This window comes from Colias eurytheme, chromosome 6, assembly GCF_061535395.1.
Source record: "Colias eurytheme isolate Ceu_HAF_F1 chromosome 6, ilColEury1 Martin Lab GWU primary, whole genome shotgun sequence".
Lineage (NCBI taxonomy): Eukaryota > Metazoa > Arthropoda > Insecta > Lepidoptera > Pieridae > Colias > Colias eurytheme.
In genome coordinates this window covers 8,789,588-8,813,994 of record NC_142985.1, presented here as the reverse complement: position 1 = coordinate 8,813,994, position 24,407 = coordinate 8,789,588, and the positions used below count along the sequence as shown (strand labels likewise).

The window sequence follows — 24,407 nt, the reverse complement described above, 5'->3', positions numbered from 1 at the left end:
TAGACCCAGGCTAATTTAATTTCGGCCAAGGCGAATCCATTCTTATGGAGAAGCAGACTTAAAACAATAGCATATTATTACGTTTATTGGCTTCCTGTGAATATAAATGAATATTATGACACACGTATCGTACCTACCTATCATCAAATAAAATAATTTTCCTTTTTGCCAAATAATTTCAAGTTTACTAATCCGAGCGTGTGCATATTTATAGAAGATCCTGTTGTTAGCTTCATTAGAATTCTTACCATGGTATTCATGATGCACTTTCTCTAGATAAGACAAGAAGGAACGTGTTGAATTATAGACCTTATTTCATTTGTATAAGATTTAATTCACAAACGACCGTAGATAAAGTGTCACTACTAACCATGCAACAGTGCCGTTTTTGTATTAAATGTCATCCAAGAATAATTGCTGCCTGACTAATTGCTGTCTCAGAATCGTGCTAGTACAACAGCAGAATTTCAAGTCTGGTTCCAACCGACCTGGCCACCGTGGCTAGGAATAACATTCGAGGGACTATAGATCTTATGTATAACTTTGTATTGACGGCTGATAAACTTCATTATAAAATAGAAACCTACGTTAGAAATTTACATGTTTTATATTATATTGCTTAAGCAGAACTTTTAATGTCTTGAGTATTAATGCTTGTATCAATTCAAGGGATTAATTATACGTTGGTATATTTTGTTGTAACAAGTAAAAGCGTCCTAATTTCCCTCGTAATGGTACAAAGGGCAATGTTGCATTATTGTTGTTTTAACAGTTAGCAATGGAGGTCAATTGGAGCTCCGCTATCGGTTGAGCGTGCAAGCCGATGACCTCATATCGTTGTTAGGCGCAGATGTTTGGCAGAATTCACCCTACGATATGAAAACTATCCCTACCTTTATAATGAAACAGATACTGAATGTTTAGATGATGCCGACAAATAGTATAAACAACGCACGTTGTTTTAGAAAATGGATAAATTTTAAATACTTGCTCCCTATAGTAAAAGTTTTATATACACATTGTTTTCAGTTGTCCTTGTGTCATTGCGTCATACAGGTTTTAAATTATCAAAAGTTATTATGGCGTCAGTAATAATTAAAACAAAATTAAATAGTAATTGTTGAAATGTTTCATGAAATGACATTGAACGACATCGTTTGTAATTCTTAAAAAATGATTTGTTATTTTGTCCCTAAATATAAATAATAATTAATATAAATTAAATATAATTATTATTACAATAAAAAAAACGTATTAACCGAGAGACAACAGAAACAGAATATCATCTCGGAAAATTTCCACTAAGTATCACCGTATCACGCTTCATGAGATAGCCTGGACAAAAATCTTTCGTATAAGGGGATGAATCCCTTTGATTTTTAATATATTGTATAATTATTTTTTTCAGTAGTCTGCGTCATACAACAAACAATATCTTCAACGTATATGAACATTTCGCTTTACCGACGTCAGCAAACCGTTGTTGTTTTGGCATCGACTAGTCAATTTATATCTAAAATTTAACAGCGCTTTTTACATAACCTTTCCCGGGAGCTGCATTAAATCCATTCCCACGCACGCTCGTATATAACAATTTTAAATGTGGGTTGGCGAATATGGTTTTACTATCGAGATCGCTACCGCATTAGAAGTGGTATCGTGTGATTATATTTTGTTACAGTACATTCGCAACAATCAGAACTGTACTGTTCATGTGAGTGTGGTTTGCTGTTTGTTGAGCGACGATGACCCGTTGGACGGTCGCTCACCCCTTCAACCTGTCTCAATCTAGCATTATCTTATGAGCCATTACTATTTTTATGAGTCCTCTACAGTTAAATTTTAAGTTAGCGCCAAGAAGATAAGTTACAATCGTATTTCTAATGACTAGTACTTACATACACAAATGTGGTTCCAATTTTAAATGCTGAAAAGTGACCTCTACATTACATATTTTCAAGGCTGTTAAAACATTCTCTCTACATTGCGCGTTTGAATTCTTTAGCCTTCCCTGACATTGTTATGTTACGAATAACTTATTGTTATAGAGAAGAGAGATTGTAGTGGATATTGCCTGCATAATAAAATGAATGTACATTATTTGATCGAATAACATACAATGAAAAATGCAACCCCGAGCTCGGGCTAGTCACAGGGAATTCCAAATGGGAGAAAGCTATCTAGATGCTAGCCCGTTATGACTCAACGTGCTTAACGAGTTTTATATGTATTCAGATCACATTGCAAAATTAGTTTTAATCAACCCCATTCATTTGCGAATTAATAATTTAAAAATTGTATTTCAAAATATGTATACCTATACTGGTGAGTAGAATAAGCTACGCATTTTTTTATTTCGAGATATAAGATTGAATTAGTAAATTTACACTGAAACTAGTTTTGTAGCAAGAAATTGAACTTTTATACAAGTAATATACGTACTATACTTGTTTTGTGTATTTAATATGATTGTATTTAATTATAAAGTTACGTTACGTTTTACCACCACTGTCAACTAATTAATATTTGTTATCAACACTGTCAGCCTTAAAAATACAGACGAACGCATGGGTTGGATAATGAAGATATATTTTTTTTTATAAATATGCATATAAGTTTGATAATTATAATATGGCAAATATTTATCATATACGTGACGTGCGTCACAATTTATTTGCCAACCCAAAATTATTAACACAAAACTTTATCCACAAAAGTCTGTCAACCGCCATCATTATTGTTATAATTCTTGTATTCCTTTTTGTCCCTAATGATCGTTATCTCCTGTACTGTAAACAGCCATTAATGTTGCTAGATTAAACAAACTAGCAAGTACCTACAATGAGCGATCATTTTGCTTGCGTTGTTTCCGTTTGATTACGAGCCAAGGTAAAAAGATGAAAAAGGGCCATGTGACATAACGCCATACTGTTACTGAGCACATGTCACAACCCACGGCCATCGTACTTGCACTAATACCTTTCTTAACGTGTACCTACATGCATAGGTTCTACAAACGCGAAGCCCTACACGTTCTAACCGAAGCCTTAATACATAGGTTTAGCCGCATCAAGGTCTATAAGAACGATTTTTTCTTTACTTACAAGGTGGATTGTATAGTTAGAAAGAAAAAGATTTTCTTGTTTAAAAGGTCTATGTAGGTCAATATGTATAAAAGTAAAGGAACCTTTAATAAAGTGAGATAATATAGTTAGAGTCGTTTCTACAACTCCTCCTTTGGAAAAACATTTTTTCTGATATTAAGTAGGTGCTATATTCAGTATTTTACCTGACCTAAAATACATACGTTTTTGTATCACTTAATTTTGATAAACAAAGTTGGACAATACTTAAAAATATAGTTTATTTTTTATAAAAATATATTTATAGAGATGAATAATGGTCATACATTGTAATAGTATTAATTGTAATAACTAATAAGTATATTTTCTCTTTTGTTTTAGATTCCGGAATGCTAACAGTCGATCACGCAACACACTGAAGGTAAACCCATGATTGTAATCACTCATAATGTAGATTGTAGTTGATCAAATTATCTTTCTCTTATTGACTGTCTGTAAACTGTATACATGTTTTGTTTTCGTTCATTCATAAATGTATCTTAACGTCAGTACAATGAACTGGTTGCGTGTACAAATTAAACTAATTAGTGACTCTTGATGTTCAGTTTTAATAAATTAAAAATTTTAATGTGTTCTGTTATCATATCACATATTAGGCCACGATAAAAAGTTTTGAGGTGCCGCAGTCGGCACGAACAATCACATTTTGGGTAACATCAGTATCGCCATTTCTTTACTCAATTAATCTTTTTCCAAGAAGTTTTGACGGCTCGTGATTCTCTCTACCTGTTTATCAGCGTAGGATCGTTTTTAAAAACCGTTGCTTTTTATACTTACTTATTCTTTATACAGGATACCTATAATATTATGTTTCTTATATTCCTACTTCCTTATTCTAATTGTATGTTTTCTGACAAGCAAATACGAAAATTAAAAACTTACTTTTAATACACACACAGGTATCATATTATAATATATGTATTATATTATATTCAGTAGGTACATTTCGGATTTTGGTCAGTTCATATGACTTGACCTGTCTCAGAAAAATATTTTCGAGCACACTGTTAAATAAAACAACAGGTACCTAGTTACTAGCAATCTTTTGTGCAAATTAATTATTTGTTATTTTGTAAATTGTAATATATTATTGCTATAATATTACTTTCTTGAGCAGGTTTACACGGCGCTTTTTCCATGCAATGAAGAATGTTACTAGGTATGCCAAATCCCTTGAAATTGTGTGTCAGTAAAGCCTGTATGTATACAAATACACTAGTTTTTGTCGTAGTCAAAAATACCAAGTAGTTTTGATTTTATACGCATTCAAAGTTTCGAAAAATATCGAGTCCCGCTAATAGTCACGTGACCGCTTGTGACGTCACGTCACAACGCACCGCGCGGCCGCGTCCCCGCGCGGTGTGTATAAAGCAAAATTACCAATCTTCTATTGGATGATACGTGTAATATTCAAGACCAAATCTAAAAAATAAAATATATATCAAACTAGATGATATGTTCAACGATTCTGTTTAATCAAAAACATAAAATATTAAAATTGACTCGATAAAAAAAAATCACCAAGTTAGCTCTAATTTTCACACTTTTACGTTTTCTACTTGACATGGTAATATGTACTTATTATGATTTTTTTTTCATAAACAATTATATTAAAACATTTGCAAGATATTTGTCAGAGCATTTTGAGTAATTACTTTTAGTTTTGGTTTTAATGGTTTTATCTGCGATAAACCACTTTTATCGTGACAAAACCAATTACGTTTATCTCGAGAAAAAAAGAGCGCCAAAAGTGGTTTATCGCAGATAAAACCAAAACTAAAAGTAATTACTCAAAATGCTCTGACAAATATCTTGCAAATGTTTTAATATAATTGTTTATGAAAAAAAAATCATAATAAGTACATATTACCATGTCAAGTAGAAAACGTAAAAGTGTGAAAATTAGAGCTAACTTGGTGATTTTTTTTTATCGAGTCAATTTTAATATTTTATGTTTTTGATTGAACAGAATCTTTGAACATATCATCTAGTTTGATATATATTTTATTTTTTAGATTTGGTCTTGAATATTACACGTATCATCTAATAGAAGATTGGTAATTTTGCTTTATACGCACCCTAGTATCAAGTCGGCAGCGCTGTAGTAGGTGTTATAGCTTGCGCAGTAATTTGATGGGTTTTCGTCCGCGAATTTCGTTAATAGTCCAATAATAGTAATTATTATTCGTTTAATAAAATAACAGTCATGCCAAAGTTTCATCTTTATTTAATAGTTTCTCAAAATATTCTATACGATTGCGTTTTTGCACTGCTGATCTCTGAGGTTTATCTTCATTTTCCTGTTGACATTTGAATTTGTGTGGAACTATACCCTGTTTTTGTTTAATTCTTCTCCCGACCAACTTATATTTTAGTATAGTTCTCCATATCATTCTCAACTTAAAACAAGAAAATATCTTACTAGCCATCTACCTATACTTAGCCCATACGAGCAGAGCAGAAGCACAGTCTAGTATAGATTAAAACTTGTATAGAAAACAAAGGATAACGCAAAACAGCTGCAATGTTCTCAAAATATTATAATATGTAGCTTACGTCCTTTGCAACTATAAAAAACAACTTATCCGGCGAATTGGTAGTTGTATTTTTACATTTAGGAACAACACATGATTTTCTGGTATTTGGATTGGACATTTTTAAAAGTATTTAATTATAATTTCGACGGCACGGGCGCGCGATCGCTAGCGGACTGAGTGAGCCAGATTGAGCGTGTTGTGGTGTGACGTCACACCATCACCGGGCGTTTACAACTTGTTTTACTTCTAAATCGGAAACTAATTGACGTATCGAAGTAATTTTTTCACTAGTATTATTTATTTTTGACAGAGAATATGGAGTGCTAATAATCAAAATTAGTGAACATTCTCCATTGTCCAATGCATCCGTATTACCCTCTGTGGGTCCTCCGGTAATTAAGATTAAAATGCCGTTAAACCGTATTCCACTGGTATTCAATAGAAAACATAATTTTATTTTTGTAACGTATTGGTTTTGTTGTCCCAAAGTTAAAAGTTAGTACGTATCGCAATTTTTCTAATGCATTCCAACCATTGTATCGCCTGCAATGAGCTGCATCAGAACTTCTATTATGAAATCGTCATTTTCAATTGTGATGCTTGATCTCAATTTAACTCGTGGTTTATTTTTAAAATCCAATCCCTATAATGTTCTAAATATGTCAGTGGTAGACCACGAGCAAAGGCACTTTTATTTCAACCTACAATGAATAGAAAAATGGAAAACACGTTTAGAATTACTTCTTTTTTATGTATATATGGCCCCGAATAACTTATGTTGCACACATAGGAACGATGGGGATTTTGAAACTTTATTTGCTATGGTACCTACGTCCTATACAATACAGCCCAGCTCTACACCAAAATTTGGCTTTCCGAAAGTTATGGTTATTTCAAATTTGACCGGAATATAATATGTATGATAAATTGTCCATTTAGAGCCGATTTTTCAATGCTTGGATAAAACTTATTCGTCGAATAATGTATAAAACTACCATTTTAAAAACGTATTCTAATTGCCCGTATTTGACAGTTTACGTGACATTTTAATATTATCGTGTAATACTTTATTGGACGGATAAGTTTTACCCAAGCATTGAAAAATCGGCCCTAAAACGGATGAAAAAAATTGTAGGACGCGTACGATATAATGTGTTAACGATATTGCACAAAAACTATTTTTTGTGACATAAATCATAATGTGTACTTGATGATACTTATACGAGACTTAATTATAAAATAACGTTAACATGTATACTATCTATATTCTATAGGATTAGGACGATGCTCCAATGTTTAAAAGAATTTATTGATGAGTCATTTTAAGACGATACACAAAAAAAAATCCACTGCTTGGCGGGCGGAGTCTAATAGCTCGCTATCGCGAACGCCGGTGTGCGCGAAGTCATTCTTGCAAACTCGCCGCGCTGCCGCTGGCCGACTCGGGACAAACATGTATGGAGTCGTCATACAGTTATAATATTGTTATACATTTATTGAATTGTTGATTTATTGGTTTTATTTTCTTGCTTATAAACAAATAATCTTCTTTCCAACAACTACTTAGACATTATTAATAATTATTATTATTTCGTAATGTTTACTTTATTACAAAATAATACAGGTTATAAATAATCTTTAAAATAACAAAAAATATTGTTACTCTGAAAAAATGAAATGGTACTCAATAACGCGGACTACTGAATTGATTTAGATAGAATTTGATGCTGACGTAGATATTACATCATGCCCAGAAATGAAAGGTACTATTTCTGAAAGAAGTTATAAACCCTAATTCTTCTCAGTCAAACCATGGTCAAAGTCAAGAGTGGAAGATATCACTAATACAGTAAAACTGATGCGAAACTTTGGATGTTAATTTGTATATTTTTTTGTTAGTTGTTACTTAATCACGTCAAGACTACATTACCAATTTTGATAAAATATAGCTAATTGCCTGGATTTACACATAGGATACTTTTTATCCGAACTGAACACTTCTGTGGGATAAAACAGGATTCACGATATAACCTAATTCCACGCGGGCAAAGCCGCGGTCGGAATGATATTTTTTTAAATAAAAAAATTGTTTAAAAAAAAACACAAAATATATTGACGCATGTATTTATTTTTTGCACTCTATTATAATTGTAATTATTCATTACAAATAATCAAAATAAAATAGCCAGAACAAAGTTAGGCCCTGGTAGGGTAGGTAGGCAGGTACAGCAATGTGAGACGAACACTGGCTTATTTATACCAATAATAATGTATTATAAACATTAAATTAAGTTTACTTTCTAACAACAAAAATACATAATATTAGCTAATGTGAAAGCGAATCAAGTAATCAACCAATCATCCCACAAAAATGAAATGTGCACACAAAACAGTTTAAATATTCATCCAAATCGGTTCATGTCATTAGGAGGAGTGACTGCAGCGCCATCTTCCGGGCCCAATTGTGTTTCCAGATCACCCAGGAACTCAATTTAATATACTTACACAAAATTTTTCTAAATGAAAACTCACATTACTATGTAAATATGAATATAAACCTGTTTTATTACGAAGCAATTTCCCGCACAGGTGTAGTAAGTATAAATGAAATAAATATCAACATCAAATTCTTTATACAACATACTTATCTACCACCTTCTAAGAAATGTAATTCTTGAAATTATTTCGTATTTTTTTTAAATATAATACTACTCCAATGAGCTCCTGTTCCATATTATGTCCGCCATACTTCCACTAAGTTCACCATGATTTTTTATTTCTTTGCACTTTGTTGCTTTTTGCTAAAAATGGAATCATGCGATAAAACCAGTAGAACGTTGATAACATACATTTTTGACTGAATAAAGGTACTTACGAAGGAGTGGGTTCACATTGTGAACAATCAGTGGGTTTATTTTCCTTCTGGATTCCGGATTTCTGAAAAGATTATCTATGCTATAAATGAAAATATCTTACACATTCGTTATGTACTTAAAACAGGGGTACATATCAAACATCGTCTATAATACAATTATCATCAAATTTAAAATAAAACCAACTTACTTCATTAATTTGTTCCAATTGTAAGCATTCTTTTTCCTCCAACCTTTATGTTTCTTCTTCTTATTTTCTTTATTGTCCCCATTTGTCTCATTTTGTCTTATCGTGTTGTCACCCTTTTTTACGATTGCGCGAGCGACACAAGTTCCCCGTGTGACGGCCGTAGCGGGAATGACTCGTGCAGCGATCGGGGTAGGAAGGTACAGGGCGGCTCTCGCTATATTGGCTGGTCGCGCGCTAATTTCAAGTATTTCTTGTTTATTTCAAAACCATCGCATATTTCAAAATTCTAAATCGGTAGACGTATAGGTTGTATATTTTATAGTTAATATCCAAAAAGTCGTAACTTTACGTTTGTTATTTTGAAGATGCCAGAGATTATAAAAAAATAACAATGAGAACTTTGTATTTTTTTTCTATCGAGAAAATATCATGGAATCATGTTTCTAAAACGGTAGACGTATTGTGTTACTATTGAACTTTCTTGTCAAGAATTTTCATCACGACAACTTTAATAATATAAAAATTACGAAGGTTTAAAAAGGGCCGTAAATGTTAGAAAAATTAATTCATCACCTTAACATAATATAATATGTATTATTGTCTCGCAATATCGACATAGAAATAGCACATAATATGTGAAAAACATTTTTACTACCTTTCTAGTGCTTCTGAATTTCTGGTATATATCTATTTATTTAGAAACTGCAAAAATAAGAGAAAATATTAGAGTTGTTCAATCCATTTGTAATCTCAACTCCTCTCATTAGAGCCTACGCTAATGACGCATTGCGCTTGTTCTATATTTAAAACAATATATTTTTAGACACAGTTTTTGGCATTTTCAATGTAAGGCAACAATGAATGTGGGTAGGAAATAATAAAAAAGTTTATGCATCCTGAAATGGGAAAAATAGAGCGCCTGTGACAAGCTATCATTGTGGTTTACTTCTATAACAGTGCAATTGAACAATTTCTATGGGAGGAAATATTTTACAGAATTTTTACAATTGCTTGCAGCGACAAGTTCCAACTAAATTTCATTCGATAGAAATACATAATAAGTATTAGATTATTGTTCATGCCTTATTAATTAATTATTTCTGTGCTAATCCAGCCGGCTGTAAATTGCCTCTCAATTATAACAGCATGTAATATTATGAATACAAAAAGTTGAACAAACTGAAAGCAGCAAAGCAGACAGGCTGTTCACTGTCTGCTTCGAATTTTTTAAACGAAAAAAGTAACATGCCGGATGATCGTCGGATGAATCAGCAGAGGAACCGGTCTCGCGTCGGACGGTTCGTGTCGTTCATTGCCACTGCAGCACGGAACGTCGTAGATTTGCTTGTAAACAATACAAGTGCGTATTGTGTAAATTAAGCTTTTTGAAACGCGCACATACATATTATAAGACACGTAGTCACTTATAAGTAGAACGTTGTATGACGTGTTGAGATGTCTTTGCCTAAAGATGGTGTGTTTACTCAGATACTGGCGATGGCGGTGTCTCGATGTTGATTAGAAATGAAATGTTGGTAGTTGGTACAATTGGATATTTCACGATTATTGATTGGGAGAGGGTATGCAAACAGATAGACAGCAGATAATAATTTATACAATTTTTATACCCTGAAGCAAAAGGGAGTGTTATGAATTTATCGTGTGTGTGCCTAAGTGTGGCATTGTATCTCCATAACATCCAATAACCAAATGTTGTTGGTATATTTATTTTAGGAACATATTCTTTCTCTCTTCTCCAAAATTTAAATGTTTTAAAGATGACCTAATTAGATACAATAGCTAATTGTAGATGACATAATAGCTGTTGACATGAGCTAATTGTAGAAAGAAGTATTTATTGGGTCAATTAACAGATAAAACGTTCAAATTTATATTGAACACTAAAGTTTCGATAGAAAACCTTGAGTAAACTAGAAAGTTCGACCCATCATAATATCGACCGTTACGCATAGAAAAGCTGAATCAACCTTGAAAAGACAATTTACAAATGTACATAGTTGTATACCACCTCATTTACAAATGAAAAGTATTTATAAATACTACCTATGTATTTTTTGTCTTGTCGTAATATTATAATTCTTATAAAAATCAGTCCTATATAAGTAGTATATTCCTATACGAAATCAATCAGACATTATGGTCCAAAGTTATAATACTGCGTACATTAATATTAAAACTTGTTCACACAATCTTAATGGATTTCTGAAATAATACAGAGATGTAAACATTATCAAAGATTCCAACATTAAAATTATAAAAAAAATAATACTAATACCCTTGAACTAAACGAACGGATACCTCAAACCAGCATATTTCGCCCTCCAACTTTTGGCATCTGATCCACTCTGCAATTTGTTATATGGGTCATTGTCAAATTTTGCGCAGGTAAACGTAACTGCAGATTTCAAAAATGTGAAAAAGAAAATATTTTAAAATTGAACTTTTCTTTATGCCTGTGCCTGTTAAAACAACTGAAGTAGGGTTTATTTAAGTTGGCCGCGATGTTTAGCTAATAATTTAAGATTTATTTCAGATTTAGTGCGTCAGGGTGGTGAAAAAATACAACTCTGTTATCATTATACTTTACCTTTTATCATAAAATTAAATAAGCCAGTCGCACATATTTTGGCTTTTATATTAATTACAGTCTTATATCTTATAATCACCATTAGAAGTACAAGCTTTTTTTAAGTTTTACAGTAATTCATTTAAAGTTTTAGTCAACTCTGTTACTTTATGAATAATAACAAACCTTTAATTCTACACAACTCCATGAAATATCTATAAATTAACAGCTAATTACAACATATAACCGCTTCATTAACTGGCAAATTAACCTATTGTAATATAGCAGTATTATATTGAATAGCTTTTCCTAAATTTCGTAAATATGTTCTTTAATCTTCGGGACACGAAAATAACAGAGTTGTAACACAGTAACTTAGTTGTTCTTTTTGTACTATAAGTGAATAAATTGCATACTCTTGATATGTTTTCACGTTCGAAAAGATTGATTTTGGTTTTTAAAACATTTTTCTTACATGTGGGCTGATTTTTTTCATATGAAACTTTGATACACAGCAAGACACTCTTTTATAATTTGTATTTCCTGCCTAGAGAATTTAACGGCCTTCTTGTCAAATATTTGATCAATAGCATACTTTTCCTTCCGATTCTTAACTTTTTCATGGCGTTTTTTAATAGTTTTTACTGGATTTACTGGATTGCCGTCCTTATTTTTAGACTTTTTTCGTTTTTCTCTGTTGCATTGTTTTTAATACGTCTCGTATCTCTTGTTAACTGTTTGTAATTGTTACTTCAATTTTATATAATCTGTAAATAACTGCGATATGTTTCTCTTAACTTGCTTGCTGCTCAGCTAGCGTGAGAAGCATTTTAAGGGCGTTAATAACGGCAGAATATCCTGTAACAATATCTTCAAGGTTACATTTAATTATATATGATTTATTTACATATAACAACTCAAAATTACTTTAGGAAACCGATTATTAAGAAAAAAAATATTACAAATATAAAATTTCAAACAAAAGTTAAAGAATACATGCTTACTCAACTCTGTTACCATGAGCTAAGTAACAGAATGTTGATAACAGAGTTGTAAATTTTACATTCTAAAAGACATAAATCATAGAATAATGCATTTAGTTATTTTTTTATTTCAAATTGAGCATAATTACCCCTTAAACAACAAATTGAACGTAAAATAATAGAAAAAAACGGTTTTACTTACGTTAATAGGGAGGTAACAATGTTGATGCGGAATAAAAACACGCGGCACGTTCAACGCCATGCGGTCGACTGAAATTCAATGTACCCCTCCCCCCGACCTAACAAACGACCACAATGGCTGCAGAAACCTTGCTCAAGCTAATAGAAAGTCGAAAACAGCGCCACCTCTATTTTGAGTAATTATTTATTTAGTAACATAGTAGAGCACACGAATCTAAACACTACGTGGGACAAAGTTAAAAAAATTTTTATAAAATAAATTTTAGCACTGATCGGTTTTAAAATCTACTCTTAGAAATATTTACAATATTCTGTTTATAGTAATATTTTAATTGATGTGGGTTGGTATATTGGAAATTGTAGTTATTTTATATTTTCTGTAACGAAGTGCTACTTGGGACAGGTCAAATTTGTATGGAAAACCCTTCTGTTACCAGAAAAAACCACAATGTTACTTTAAAAAATAAAATAAAAAATTAAAAATAGGCCTTTCTTTTATTAATATATTATTAGTAATGCGATTAAGTTTGTATTTGCTGAAAGTCTTGAGTGACAGTTAACTTTTTAATGGTATAGAAGTAAAAAAGTTTTGAGGGACAAGTTTACCTGCGCAAAATTTGACAATGACCCATATAACATTGCAGGTAAAACGGGAGTAACTTGTAGGTACATCTAATTCATGTATTTTTATTTCCTGAGCAACTAAAATATTGATGTTAACAATAATTAGCGTAAATAGGTGCTCACAATTACGTTTTAGCGTAAAATTTTGTCATTGAAGCTTCCATTCATCTGTAAATTCATTCTTAGACAATAAATTCAATCTATATTACTTCTTTGACAACTCCATTCACCTACCTGTAAAATACAAAAAGAAGGTGTTTTAAAATTGTTATGTCCCTCGATGACTAGTACACAATATTCACTGTGCCGCTTTCATTCATGCTAAGAACTAAGGTAACCATTACGTTATGCTATGTAGAGCTATTTAACTTTAATGACTCTACCTGCATCAGCGGCCTTGAGTTTAGATAGGTGTCTGATAAAATAATTTTAACAAAATGTGCTTTGACGATCACTTCTATTAAAATATAATGTGATATACCCCTAATTTTCCATCTAGTGTTTATGTACCTATCTCATGTTGTTGAAGGGGAAAAACTACCCATATTATTAACAAATATGCCATAATAATACGGTTACATGGTTTAGTAAGAATAAAAACATGACAATAAAACACATAAGTACACGTATATGTAATACGTATGAAATTATGTTTTTTGGATGACCGATAGCGGTAAAAATGACTAATTTCCTTCTTAAAACGTACGTTTTCAGCGCGAGCAGGTTATTAGTTTCGTAATTTTTTCATCCTAATTACTGTTATAAGCCCCGATTCGCAAACCACGATAAACAGTTAACAGCAACTGCGTCATTCATTTACCGTGGGATTTTAAATATTATGAGAATAATGTGATTATAGCTGTTATATACGTCATTTTCTCACTACGACTTACGAAAAGCGTAAGTTGGATTTAGGTTATTGTTACTTATATTGATGCACAATGTGATACATATATAAATAGAATAAAGTTTTTCACCCGTAACAAATACATTAATAACTGATTTATTTTTAAAAAATTTTACATCGATCATTCATTAACAAATATAGAGCACGGCTGGAGGCCAAAAGAAACACATGCAATAAGTAACGGTTTTGTTTATAGCTTCGTAACCCACAGGACGACCATTCATGTTAACGGTCTAAAAGCATTTCTATGTAAAGAATCAAATCTCATACAACCCAGGTCATTGAAAAATATTCAATAAAATGCACTGCTTGCACTTATATTTAACAGTTTAATTCTCACTATAGTTAGAGCTTTCGAGTTCAATTAGAGAGCTAAATACTTTGTTAGTGCCGTTACAACGCCGTCAATAATGCGACCTGAAAGTTTGAAATTGAAATGTTTCTCACAATTATGTGATGTAAACAATGACATACCATTAGGCAGTTGTATAAAATTATGAATTGTATTGAGGTTATAAACAGTCGAGACAAAAATATGCATCCGTTAGGCGAAGTTGAAATCGGTCACCTGTGAACTATAAAATTAGAAATAGATCCATCAGAAAGTGAAGTGAAACTTCTTTAGGCGCATTGAGAGTAAATTTTTTTGAATCCTGCCAAAGAAGTTTCACTTATGACACGTGTGCTTGGCACCCACGCGGTCTTTTTATATTTGATTACTTAATATATTTTATTACATTTACACAGGTGGTGGAGTGTACGCGACAGATTGGTATGGGCACGCGGTGAGACGCAAAGTAAACGAACACAATGACAGAAGGCGAGAGACAGCAGAGCGCTGGCGGCGCAAATGCCGCACCTCAACACAGAAAAGGACACAGGTAATAAGCCACTTGGGAAAATTTTCAAGGAATAGAAAAAACACGAACACGAGGCGGGTTCCGAACCCATTTGCATTTATAAGGCATTTGAATGCTATAAAACATTATCGAAAATTAATGGTTAGGGAGCCAGGTGCAAATTTGGTTAACTATTTCCTCTCAAGAGATAATTCGTCAGACGCATGAGAGTATAGTATTATAAAGCCTCGTGAACGTCAGCTGGCGCTCGGTTGGGGGGGTGAGCGGTTGTAGCCTCCCACGCACATAGGAAAAAAAAATACATTCATTCATTCATTTCCTCTCAGCTAAAAATTTGTCAAATTGTAGCTAACCCAATATCTCAACGAAAAAAAATAGTCAGTTGGTTACAACATGGTGTATTATACGTCAGCTGGTGTCTCGAACATGAAAGTTAAATTTAAAGAAAAATTTATTTTCCGTTATTTCCTCTCAAACAAAAATTTACCTGATGATAGCTTATATGTAACTGTGGATAAATATATATGTCAGCTGGCTGTATCTTGGTGGAAAAACCGTCAGCTGATACGGGAGGCTACAACCGCTCACCCCCCCAACCGAGCTCCAGCTGACGTTCACGAGGCTTTATAATACTATACTCTCATGCGTCTGACGAATTATCTCTTGAGAGGAACTTGGTCATAAAATCTGCTGCTGGCTCCCGGACAAGGAAAATTATCGCTTGAAAAGTTGAATATTATGTAAATGACCAACAACATTAAAATGACGTCACTGACTTTAGCTAGCTTTAGCTAACAAAAACACAGAGTACATGAGCACCAAGAAGCTCATGACTTAATTGTATAATATTAGTAATAGATAAAGATAATGACTTCATAATATCATGTAGTAATAAATACTTCTAACTCAGTTATATTTTTTTGTAATGCGTCAATAGTTTTATTTGTTGTATTTTGCTTTGCGACATGTGTGTCAAATGGTACCTATAACCTAAAAGTGTTGCCTAAAAGCTAGTATATAATATTATGTCACATTTGTATTCTCATCTTATTAACTTTCTCAACTACACAGCTTTAACTAAAAGCCTTTAAGCATTGTAAATATTCGAAAATGTATACCTATAGGCCAAAACTTATGACATGCTTGTATTTCACCTCGTTATTTTACGGATTTCAAACGATTAGTCACCGTACATACAATATGTAATTCAGTTTCCATATCGCATTTTTAATGGTTGTATTGTGTAACGACATAACATTTATACCTACTATATAATCATAGATATATTTTCCGGTCTATTCTATAAAATAAATAGCAACAAATATATATGATTAATTGTTCAATGCTGAAACGTAACTACGTAATATTTTCATGCGATGCCTGTTCTCTAAGATAATATTTACATGTTTACGTTCGCGTACGGGTGCCGTCAGACAATTCGTATTATACGGATTTTAACGTTTGTTTTATGTCCGGCGTAATAACCTTGGCTTTCATGTCTATGTATAAACTATTTTTGGTTTTATAGTGATAAGACTAATCTATTTTATAAACATATTACTGAAACTAGCTTCCGCCCGCGACTCCGTCCGCGCGGAAAAATTAAGATTTATTTATTTCTACGTATTTTTCCGGGATAAAAAGTATCCTATTTTATGCCCAGGATAATAAGGTATAATTATACCAAGTTTCATCGAAATCGAACCGTTAGTTTTTACGTGATGCCTTCACATACAGACAGACAGACAGACAGACAGACAGACAAAAATTTTTTTAATCACATATTTGGGTTTGGTATCGATCCAGTAACACCCCCTGCTATTTATTTTTTCAATATTTTCAATGTACAGAATTGACCCTTCTACAGATTTATTATATGTATAGATAGATGTAAGTAATTGATATCCGCCTGTACACGTAGATGCTGTATCTATGATAAAATCTATTGGATAAAATCTATCATATTTAAAAAATATTGTATTACTCAAGTTGAAATAGTCTTGATTTTCAAAAATCATGCAAATTGTAACTCATAAAGAAAAACCAAAACTACGAACCAATAAACCAATTTTAAATATTTATTATTCGGATAGTGAAGACAATTATTACTTACATGCTGAAACTGTATTAATTATTTAGTATCCTTCGTTTATATAACATCAATTACAATTAAAAGTTGAGAACGCATATTTTACAAAGTTACCGAAATGAAAAATTGCATTCATATAAATTACATAATAACAGTAAGTTGTATCATATACAAAAGATTTTATATTGTATATACCTTCTAAAAACTAGTATGTAACCATATTTCGCATGGTCTCGTTAAAACCGTAACACATATTTGACATTATTGCTGCTCATTCTGGGATCAATAAATAGGGATACATTAGCGCAATAGGGCGTTAATTTTTCTAATCGGAATCAATATATGAAAGATACAAACAGATAAGGTGACTAATTTATCTTTTCCAGCAAAAAAAAAATCGATATGTCATTCATACGGTAAATATCGAGGAAACGATCAATACTCTTGTAACCCTTTATTTTTTTCCTAAATATTTGGCTGATAACGCTAACCATGGCATCATAGATAGCATTATTTGGTTTGCGACACCTGGCCCACATTCGCACCTAATCGCACGTGTCTGATATCACACCTAACACAAAGCTTTAAGTTTAGTCATCATCTGCACGTTTATCTCAGTACGCCATAAGAGCACGTTCCAAATATTCCGTTAAGCATATGCGTACAGTTATAATCGCGAACGCCATTGTGTCGTGAGAAAGTGAAATCGCCAAAATGTTAGTGTTGAGGTGACGTCACAGTGGTCGCGAAAACTTTAACCGTGTTCTATAGCATTGTTGTTTTGGTATTGAATAAGTTGCGTTCTGTTTTCGTGTCGCCAATATGTCGGATGTAACAGCTGAGCAGTTGAGATTGTTGTTAGAGAGGTAATTGTAAACATTACTTGGGTATTATACCTAAATTTTCCTTCATCCGTTAATTTATGTGATGACTGTCTAAAACTAATAAAAATTTTGTTTGTGTCTATAAGGAGACAAGAATCAATGTATGCAATGACGGGCCTATACGCGGAGTCGGGTTGCGGTGAAAGCGGCGCGAGCGACGCTGCTGGACCGAGCGCGCCACCGTCGTACCCCCCACGGGAGTCTATCAAATGTCACAGCAGAAACCCTTCTGCTGGAATATGTGACAGGTAAAACCTCATATATAAAAGTACTATGACATGATCATGATGATTGTTTTTCATTACATTTATTATTTAACCTGACGTTTAGAACACTTACACCGAGCGTGATCACCGGGCGACTTCCCCGTGTATTGAATAATATGATTTGAAAAGGTTTTATCGTCTATTATAATGGTTTATCTTGTTCTATTTCAATTATTTCGATAAAATTATTACCATACGCGTTTTGTTTACACATGCATGTTAAGAGTAAATTGTTTAAACTTTTTATATAGGTATAGAAAATCTATTAGTTATCGATATTTACGAATTGTATGATACAATTATATGTTACTATATTAAATACTTACATATTATTAAATTTAATTAATCTAATTGAGTCCTAAAAAACTCAAAATCAAGTCACTTGGCACAACAACAAGGCACTTCTTAAAAAAATGATAGTAAATCTATAATGAATCATATCAGTGTATTTTACTTAGAAATGGTTAAAAAAATTGATATGGTTATCAAATCTTGATGACGAAATTCTCGTAGCTTCTTTCTTTTGTTAGTAATAATTCAAGACAATTCAAAATAATTTCTCATTATTTTTAATTTGAGAGAATACCAATTATTTAAAATGACAATCTATTTCTTGTAAATATAATTTTACAAAATAAACAATATAAAAATTCACACTCAAACGGAATGTTTACCATATTTTTGTATTTCAATATCAAAAATAATAGTAGACTATTATGAGTTCTTGTCATAAAAAAAATCTTTATGACCTGTAGGTATACTAAAATAAACCACGTCATGTATTAAGTCAATTTATTTGAATATACATATTGGGCAATTTCTGTATCTTTAAAACGTGCTCATAATCCTTTAATTACAGAGACCGGGAACGCGAGAAGGAGAAAGAAAAACCCCATCAGATATTCCCAGAAATATTAGACATTCCGCATGACTCACGAGACTGCGGTATCCTATCTTGGAGGCCGTTATTTATCCAGAGATTCTCTAGTATTAAAGTAAGGCTACTAACATTTCTACCAATTATAGCATTAATTTCATATAGATTGGTACTAATTGTTTTAAATGTTTCAGGTATTCGTATTTTTCCTTTCGTTCCTAGTTACGTTGCAGCAGGCACTAAGCTCTGGCTACATCAACTCTGTGATCACAACAATCGAGAAACGCTTCGAAATACCCTCCAGCCTCTCGGGGCTCATAGCGAGCAGCTACGAGATCGGCAACGTTATTACAGTCATTTTCGTGTCATACTTGGGAAGCAGGAGACATATTCCTGTTTGGATTGCTGTTGGTAAGCACTAAGCATGTTATTTAACCTAAGTTACAAGCCTGTTATCGTTGTAAATAATAGACCCTACTCCTATACATGTACTTAAGACAAAGTGTATACAAATTGTTGAAGTAGCCATTACTGGCTGCATGCAATTCAATACATTTTATAATTTTTAGAAAAGAAAATACCAAATCACGGCAAACGGCTAATTCTAAACTTCCATCCATTTTATAGACGTGTCTCATTTCATCTCGCGATGATGTTTAATGTTTATGTACATCGATAAAGAGTTTATTGCACACGTTTTAGGTGCCGTTATCATGGGCATCGGATCGCTGGTGTTTGTCGTGCCGCACTTTATAGCGGAAGCGAACAGCGAAATGTTGTCGAATAATAAATCGGACGATAACATCTGCCGGCTCCCGCGAGCTCTCGAGCAGGATATGGGCGGCCTCGGCAGACTCTCGCAGGGCCTGCCTCCTGCCAATTTGAGACCCGACAATTGTATTAAGGTAAGGTTTTCGACAGCCTCGTGAAGTTTTCTTACTTTTTTCCCTAATTGCAATTTTGACAGGATTTCAGCAGCCTTATAAAGGTTTTTAACGTTTTCCTCTGTGTCTTTTAGGAGATTTTCAACTTTACCTTCCTTTACTTCCTACTTCTTTTATTTACAAACTAGGGATCTTAGAGCACTGACTTTAAGGTTTTTTAAGTAATTCTAGCTGGACAAAATTGTTTATACAAAATAAATTGGGTTAGTTTTATTAGACTTCATCCAATGAAATCTTTATTAGATTAGTATTATTGCTTTAGCTCATTTTAGCTAAGTATTTAATTGTTTCTATTAACCTTGGATCCTTTCAAGGTGAAAGTGAAAAGGTTTCTTTCAAGCATTCATCCCACTATATAGATGAATTTCTATTAAACGTCAGTTTATGGGTCCCAATCGTCAATTAAGTTTTTTCATTGCTTGAACAAAATAAAAACTAATATTTGTTTGTTTTCTTTACCCCAATAGAGTTCTCCGAGCACATTTGTCCCAGTAATGGTGTTCATAGTGGCACAAGTACTGTTGGGATGTGGGGGATCTCCACTTCTAACACTCGGCACCACGTACGTCGATGACCACGTGAGGCCAGAGTCTTCTAGTATGTATATAGGTAAGTTAAACATTAATTTTTAGGTGGAATAGTGATAATTTGCGAACATCTTTTCTTCTTTCAACAATTATAAACAAAATAAATGCAGAAGTTGTGAAACCGGCCATAAGATATAGTCAGGAAGTTCAATCATAATGTAAACGGTAAAATTATTGCAATATAATATTAACTACAAGGTTGTAAATTATAGAAAACGATCAGTAATGGTCAGTTCATTATATTCTTATAGACGAGAAAATAACATTTTCAAATGTATCATACTTCATCTAGGACCTACCTGGAAAGCGGATATTGCTACGGCTGATTTCCAATAATATTAAATTCCCCCTGTGACCTACGTAAGGCTTCCAATAAATCGCGAACCGTGTCTATGTCTGGCTATACTCAAACATATTTTCTGTCGTATCAGATTTATTCCCTGTAAAATATTTTTTGTCATTTACTATTTAATCGTACAAAAACTGAACTCGTTTTTATTACTCGTAATGTCAACAAACTTATTTACATTACTCATAATAATAGCCCCGTCACTGAACAAAAAATTTATATGACTGTATTAAATCATTCTAAAGTGCATCGTGTTAACAATAATTTGCCCTTCCGTGAATCTGGGTATTTTGCGGTAGAGCTCTGAACTGACTACCATATTTGGAATTTTGAACTTTCTATTGAACTTTTAAATACGTACCATACGTTGTACGAAGCTCATATCCTAGCGAATCCTAAAAAGTCGACAATCATTTCAAAATGTGTCTGATTGGCCGTCATTTCCACATTTTCCAGGTAACATTTTTATATTATGCCATAATACTTTATGGTCCCGGTAACTTTTGTCAAAGAATTTAAGAATCAGCCCCTAATGTATTAACAAATGTAACGTATAGGGCTCGACCTTCCCATCACGGCACTTATTGTGATGTAGAACGGTGCGTTGTAACCACACGATGTCTCATAAAGCGAAGTACGACGGCACACGGCGCAGTTCAACGAACCCAGCCCAGACGCGCCTTTGTGCTATTACCTTTTTATTGCGGCTTTCAATTGCCATATAAATAAATGTTTTAATATGTTATGCTTAACTTTGACACCTGTCAGCGTTGTGACATGCGATATCAAATGTTTGCGGGTAGTATTGATAAAAATGCGCTATAAATAAAATATTGCGTGAACGATGAGACCTTAATAATTGAAGTGGACATAACCGATCTTAATTTTATCCTTACCAATGTTATATTTAAGCACTATTTTAATCATTTAATGCACCCACTTAGGTAAATTTTACGTAATAAATGTAATATTATATATTTTGTTTTTATATTAAAATTATATTAAACATACACCTCTGGCGAAACATCCACTGGTTCGGATTTAGGTGAAAACTATTTCCTAACTATGACAAAAACACTGCACCTAGCTACCAAATAGAATGAACACTTTACAGTTTCTAAACTGCACTATATTCCAATATTTCTTAATAAGAATAAGTTGATGTAATTATTTATTTATACACATAATATTATATTAATATTTCATTAGACTATTGAAGTAATGTGAAACATATTTACCTAATTTATGTTATAAGTGTTAATTGAATCCTAATTATTTTGTCTAAACTTAACATAAGTTCAAACTTTAAATTTTAATTTTAATTTAATCAAAAACTATGTGTAAGTACTCATAATGACAGAACGCAAACATTTACTTAGCTTCGATATTTATGTATTTTCAAGCGTGTATTGCAAATGCGTATAAATATTTAAAGAAAATATATTTCTGAATGGTGATGCAATAAGCTGCCAAGTTCCATATAGTTTCTCATAAATCTTTTCTTTCCATGTTTGATTAATTTTCGGTTTAACCTCGAGGCTCAAAGAAGTATCGCATGCTATGCGCGTATTTGTCAGTTGGCGCAGTCTTTCGCGCCAACCTCGATTCCACCCTGATTCGATTCGGTGACCTTGACCCGCCATACCCTGTCCACTAACGTTCCCTGCAATTTTAACAGAATGACACTTCCGTGTAGGTGGACATATTATTCATTTATTTTAGTCGCCATTGACATTGAGTAAGGCGTTATGTGGCAAAAACGCAATAGGTCGTAATATTATTAATTGGACACGCAACTTTAATTCAAACATGTCATACCTATACCAGTAGGATTAAGTAAGTTCACATAATTTAAAAATAATTTGAACCACGTTGAACCGCACAAGTGTACTTCTCTTAGTATTCCACATTCAAAGCACCTTCTGTACTCAGTCAGTCAAGTGATTTTTTTTAGCAGCGCCCTCCACTGGCAAAGTAATACGAGAGCCTCTCATATAACCTTCAGACGGAACCTCTCTCCTTTGCCTATATATTTTAATGTCAAGTACATTAGATAGGCGCTCGTGTATTAAGACCACCGCGACGTAGATTTTAATTGGATCTTAGCAATCAACGTGTATTTCATTTCTTAGAGGTTAAGAAAATATCTTGCAAAAGTTAAAAAAAGGATAAGAACTTATACTTAGCATCGTTGCACGAATTCTGCAAAGTGCGATCATGAAACCAAGTATGACCCACTTTTGATCCCGCAGTGCCGGCACCCGCCGCGTACTGAATGCGCCCTTATCGAATGCCACTTTTATGCAGTATCTGTATACATCAACACTACAAACAGGTGCAATGTTAAACAACTACCGAAGATAATATTATATAAAAACAGAAAGCTCATTTACTTTTCTACACTAGAATGCCAACGAACGATTTATATTTTATGTACAATATAAGAATATAATATAATCATCATTTAGTAAATTAAGATACATTTGGAAAGATGCTTGAAATTTATTAGAACAACCATAAAATAAAAGATTACATAATGTGGCAATCTAAAATTCCGAATCATAATGGTCTACATAACGTTACGATTACGTAACTTCCTTACGTAAGCTACCGACTTTCGGAAACGACAAGTACTAAGGCGATACTAATATTATAATTAAACTTTAATTTATAGCTTTTTCTCAATTAATGATTACAATTGGTTGTATACAGTTCTTATGAAACCCTCATTTTTATTCTGTTTACAAATTACAAGCAAGGCAGAAGATAAGATTTTATTATGCTATCTATCATAAATATCTATCGAAATAAAACAATGATGTATTGTAAAACAATTAACTTAAATACATAACAAAATGTATGTCTTTACAGGTTGTATGTACAGTATGGGCGCTTTTGGTCCAGTTCTTGGATTTCTACTCGGTGCCTATCTTCTATCCTTCCACATGGATTCATTTTCTGGTGCTATTATATCTATAGGTATGTCAACAATAACATCGCTGTAAAATAGTCTAATTTTTTTATTTACTTGCGTTATATTTCTTATCTACGAATAAAGCAAAGAATCAGTATACGTAAATACTAAAAATGTATATTCATGAATAATAAAAATGTTATCTATTTCATCGTATTTAAGAATATTATCTATTTCATCGTATTAATCTGAGGCATATTTATTAACCATAAGTGAATGTTTTCAACAGACTTTTTCTTGAACTTATATAACAATACTTTTCAGATCCTGGGGACCATCGTTGGGTTGGTATGTGGTGGGGTGGATTCCTTCTCGGTGGTCTGCTCCTTATTCTAGTCGCTATACCGTTCTTCTCGTTCCCGAAAGTGCTTGTACATGAGAAGGAAAAGATTCGTCTAGTGGAAAAAGCGGCGGCAGCCAGCGGTTCCGGCACGAGCAAGCCGCCGCCGAAACCGCAGAGCGATATCAGGGACACAGGATATGGGAAGGATATTAAAGGTGAATACGACTGGGAATTAGTTTCTGAAATTCG

General features: G+C 32.9%; 1 protein-coding gene and 1 long non-coding RNA gene across 2 annotated transcripts in view; one reads left to right on the top strand and one right to left on the bottom strand.

Moving 5' to 3' along the window:
- Positions 1 to 24,407, top strand: part of Oatp30B (Organic anion transporting polypeptide 30B) — a 38,970-nt gene that overhangs the window by 8,338 nt on the left and 6,225 nt on the right. Inside the window, exons 2-10 of the mRNA XM_090102996.1 lie at positions 3,465 to 3,504; positions 14,793 to 14,926; positions 17,965 to 18,126; positions 19,004 to 19,139; positions 19,216 to 19,432; positions 19,724 to 19,926; positions 20,433 to 20,574; positions 23,773 to 23,880; positions 24,140 to 24,373. Coding sequence (XP_089959122.1) covers positions 14,856 to 14,926; positions 17,965 to 18,126; positions 19,004 to 19,139; positions 19,216 to 19,432; positions 19,724 to 19,926; positions 20,433 to 20,574; positions 23,773 to 23,880; positions 24,140 to 24,373 — 1,273 coding nt within the window. The 5' untranslated portion in view covers positions 3,465 to 3,504; positions 14,793 to 14,855. The remainder of the gene's footprint in view (positions 1 to 3,464; positions 3,505 to 14,792; positions 14,927 to 17,964; positions 18,127 to 19,003; positions 19,140 to 19,215; positions 19,433 to 19,723; positions 19,927 to 20,432; positions 20,575 to 23,772; positions 23,881 to 24,139; positions 24,374 to 24,407) is intronic.
- LOC149907877 (uncharacterized) lies at positions 11,335 to 13,074 on the bottom strand. Its single transcript, XR_016456849.1, has 2 exons — positions 12,516 to 13,074; positions 11,335 to 12,188 (listed from the first exon to the last, which is right to left on the bottom strand). It is a non-coding gene; the product is annotated as an uncharacterized LOC149907877 (long non-coding RNA).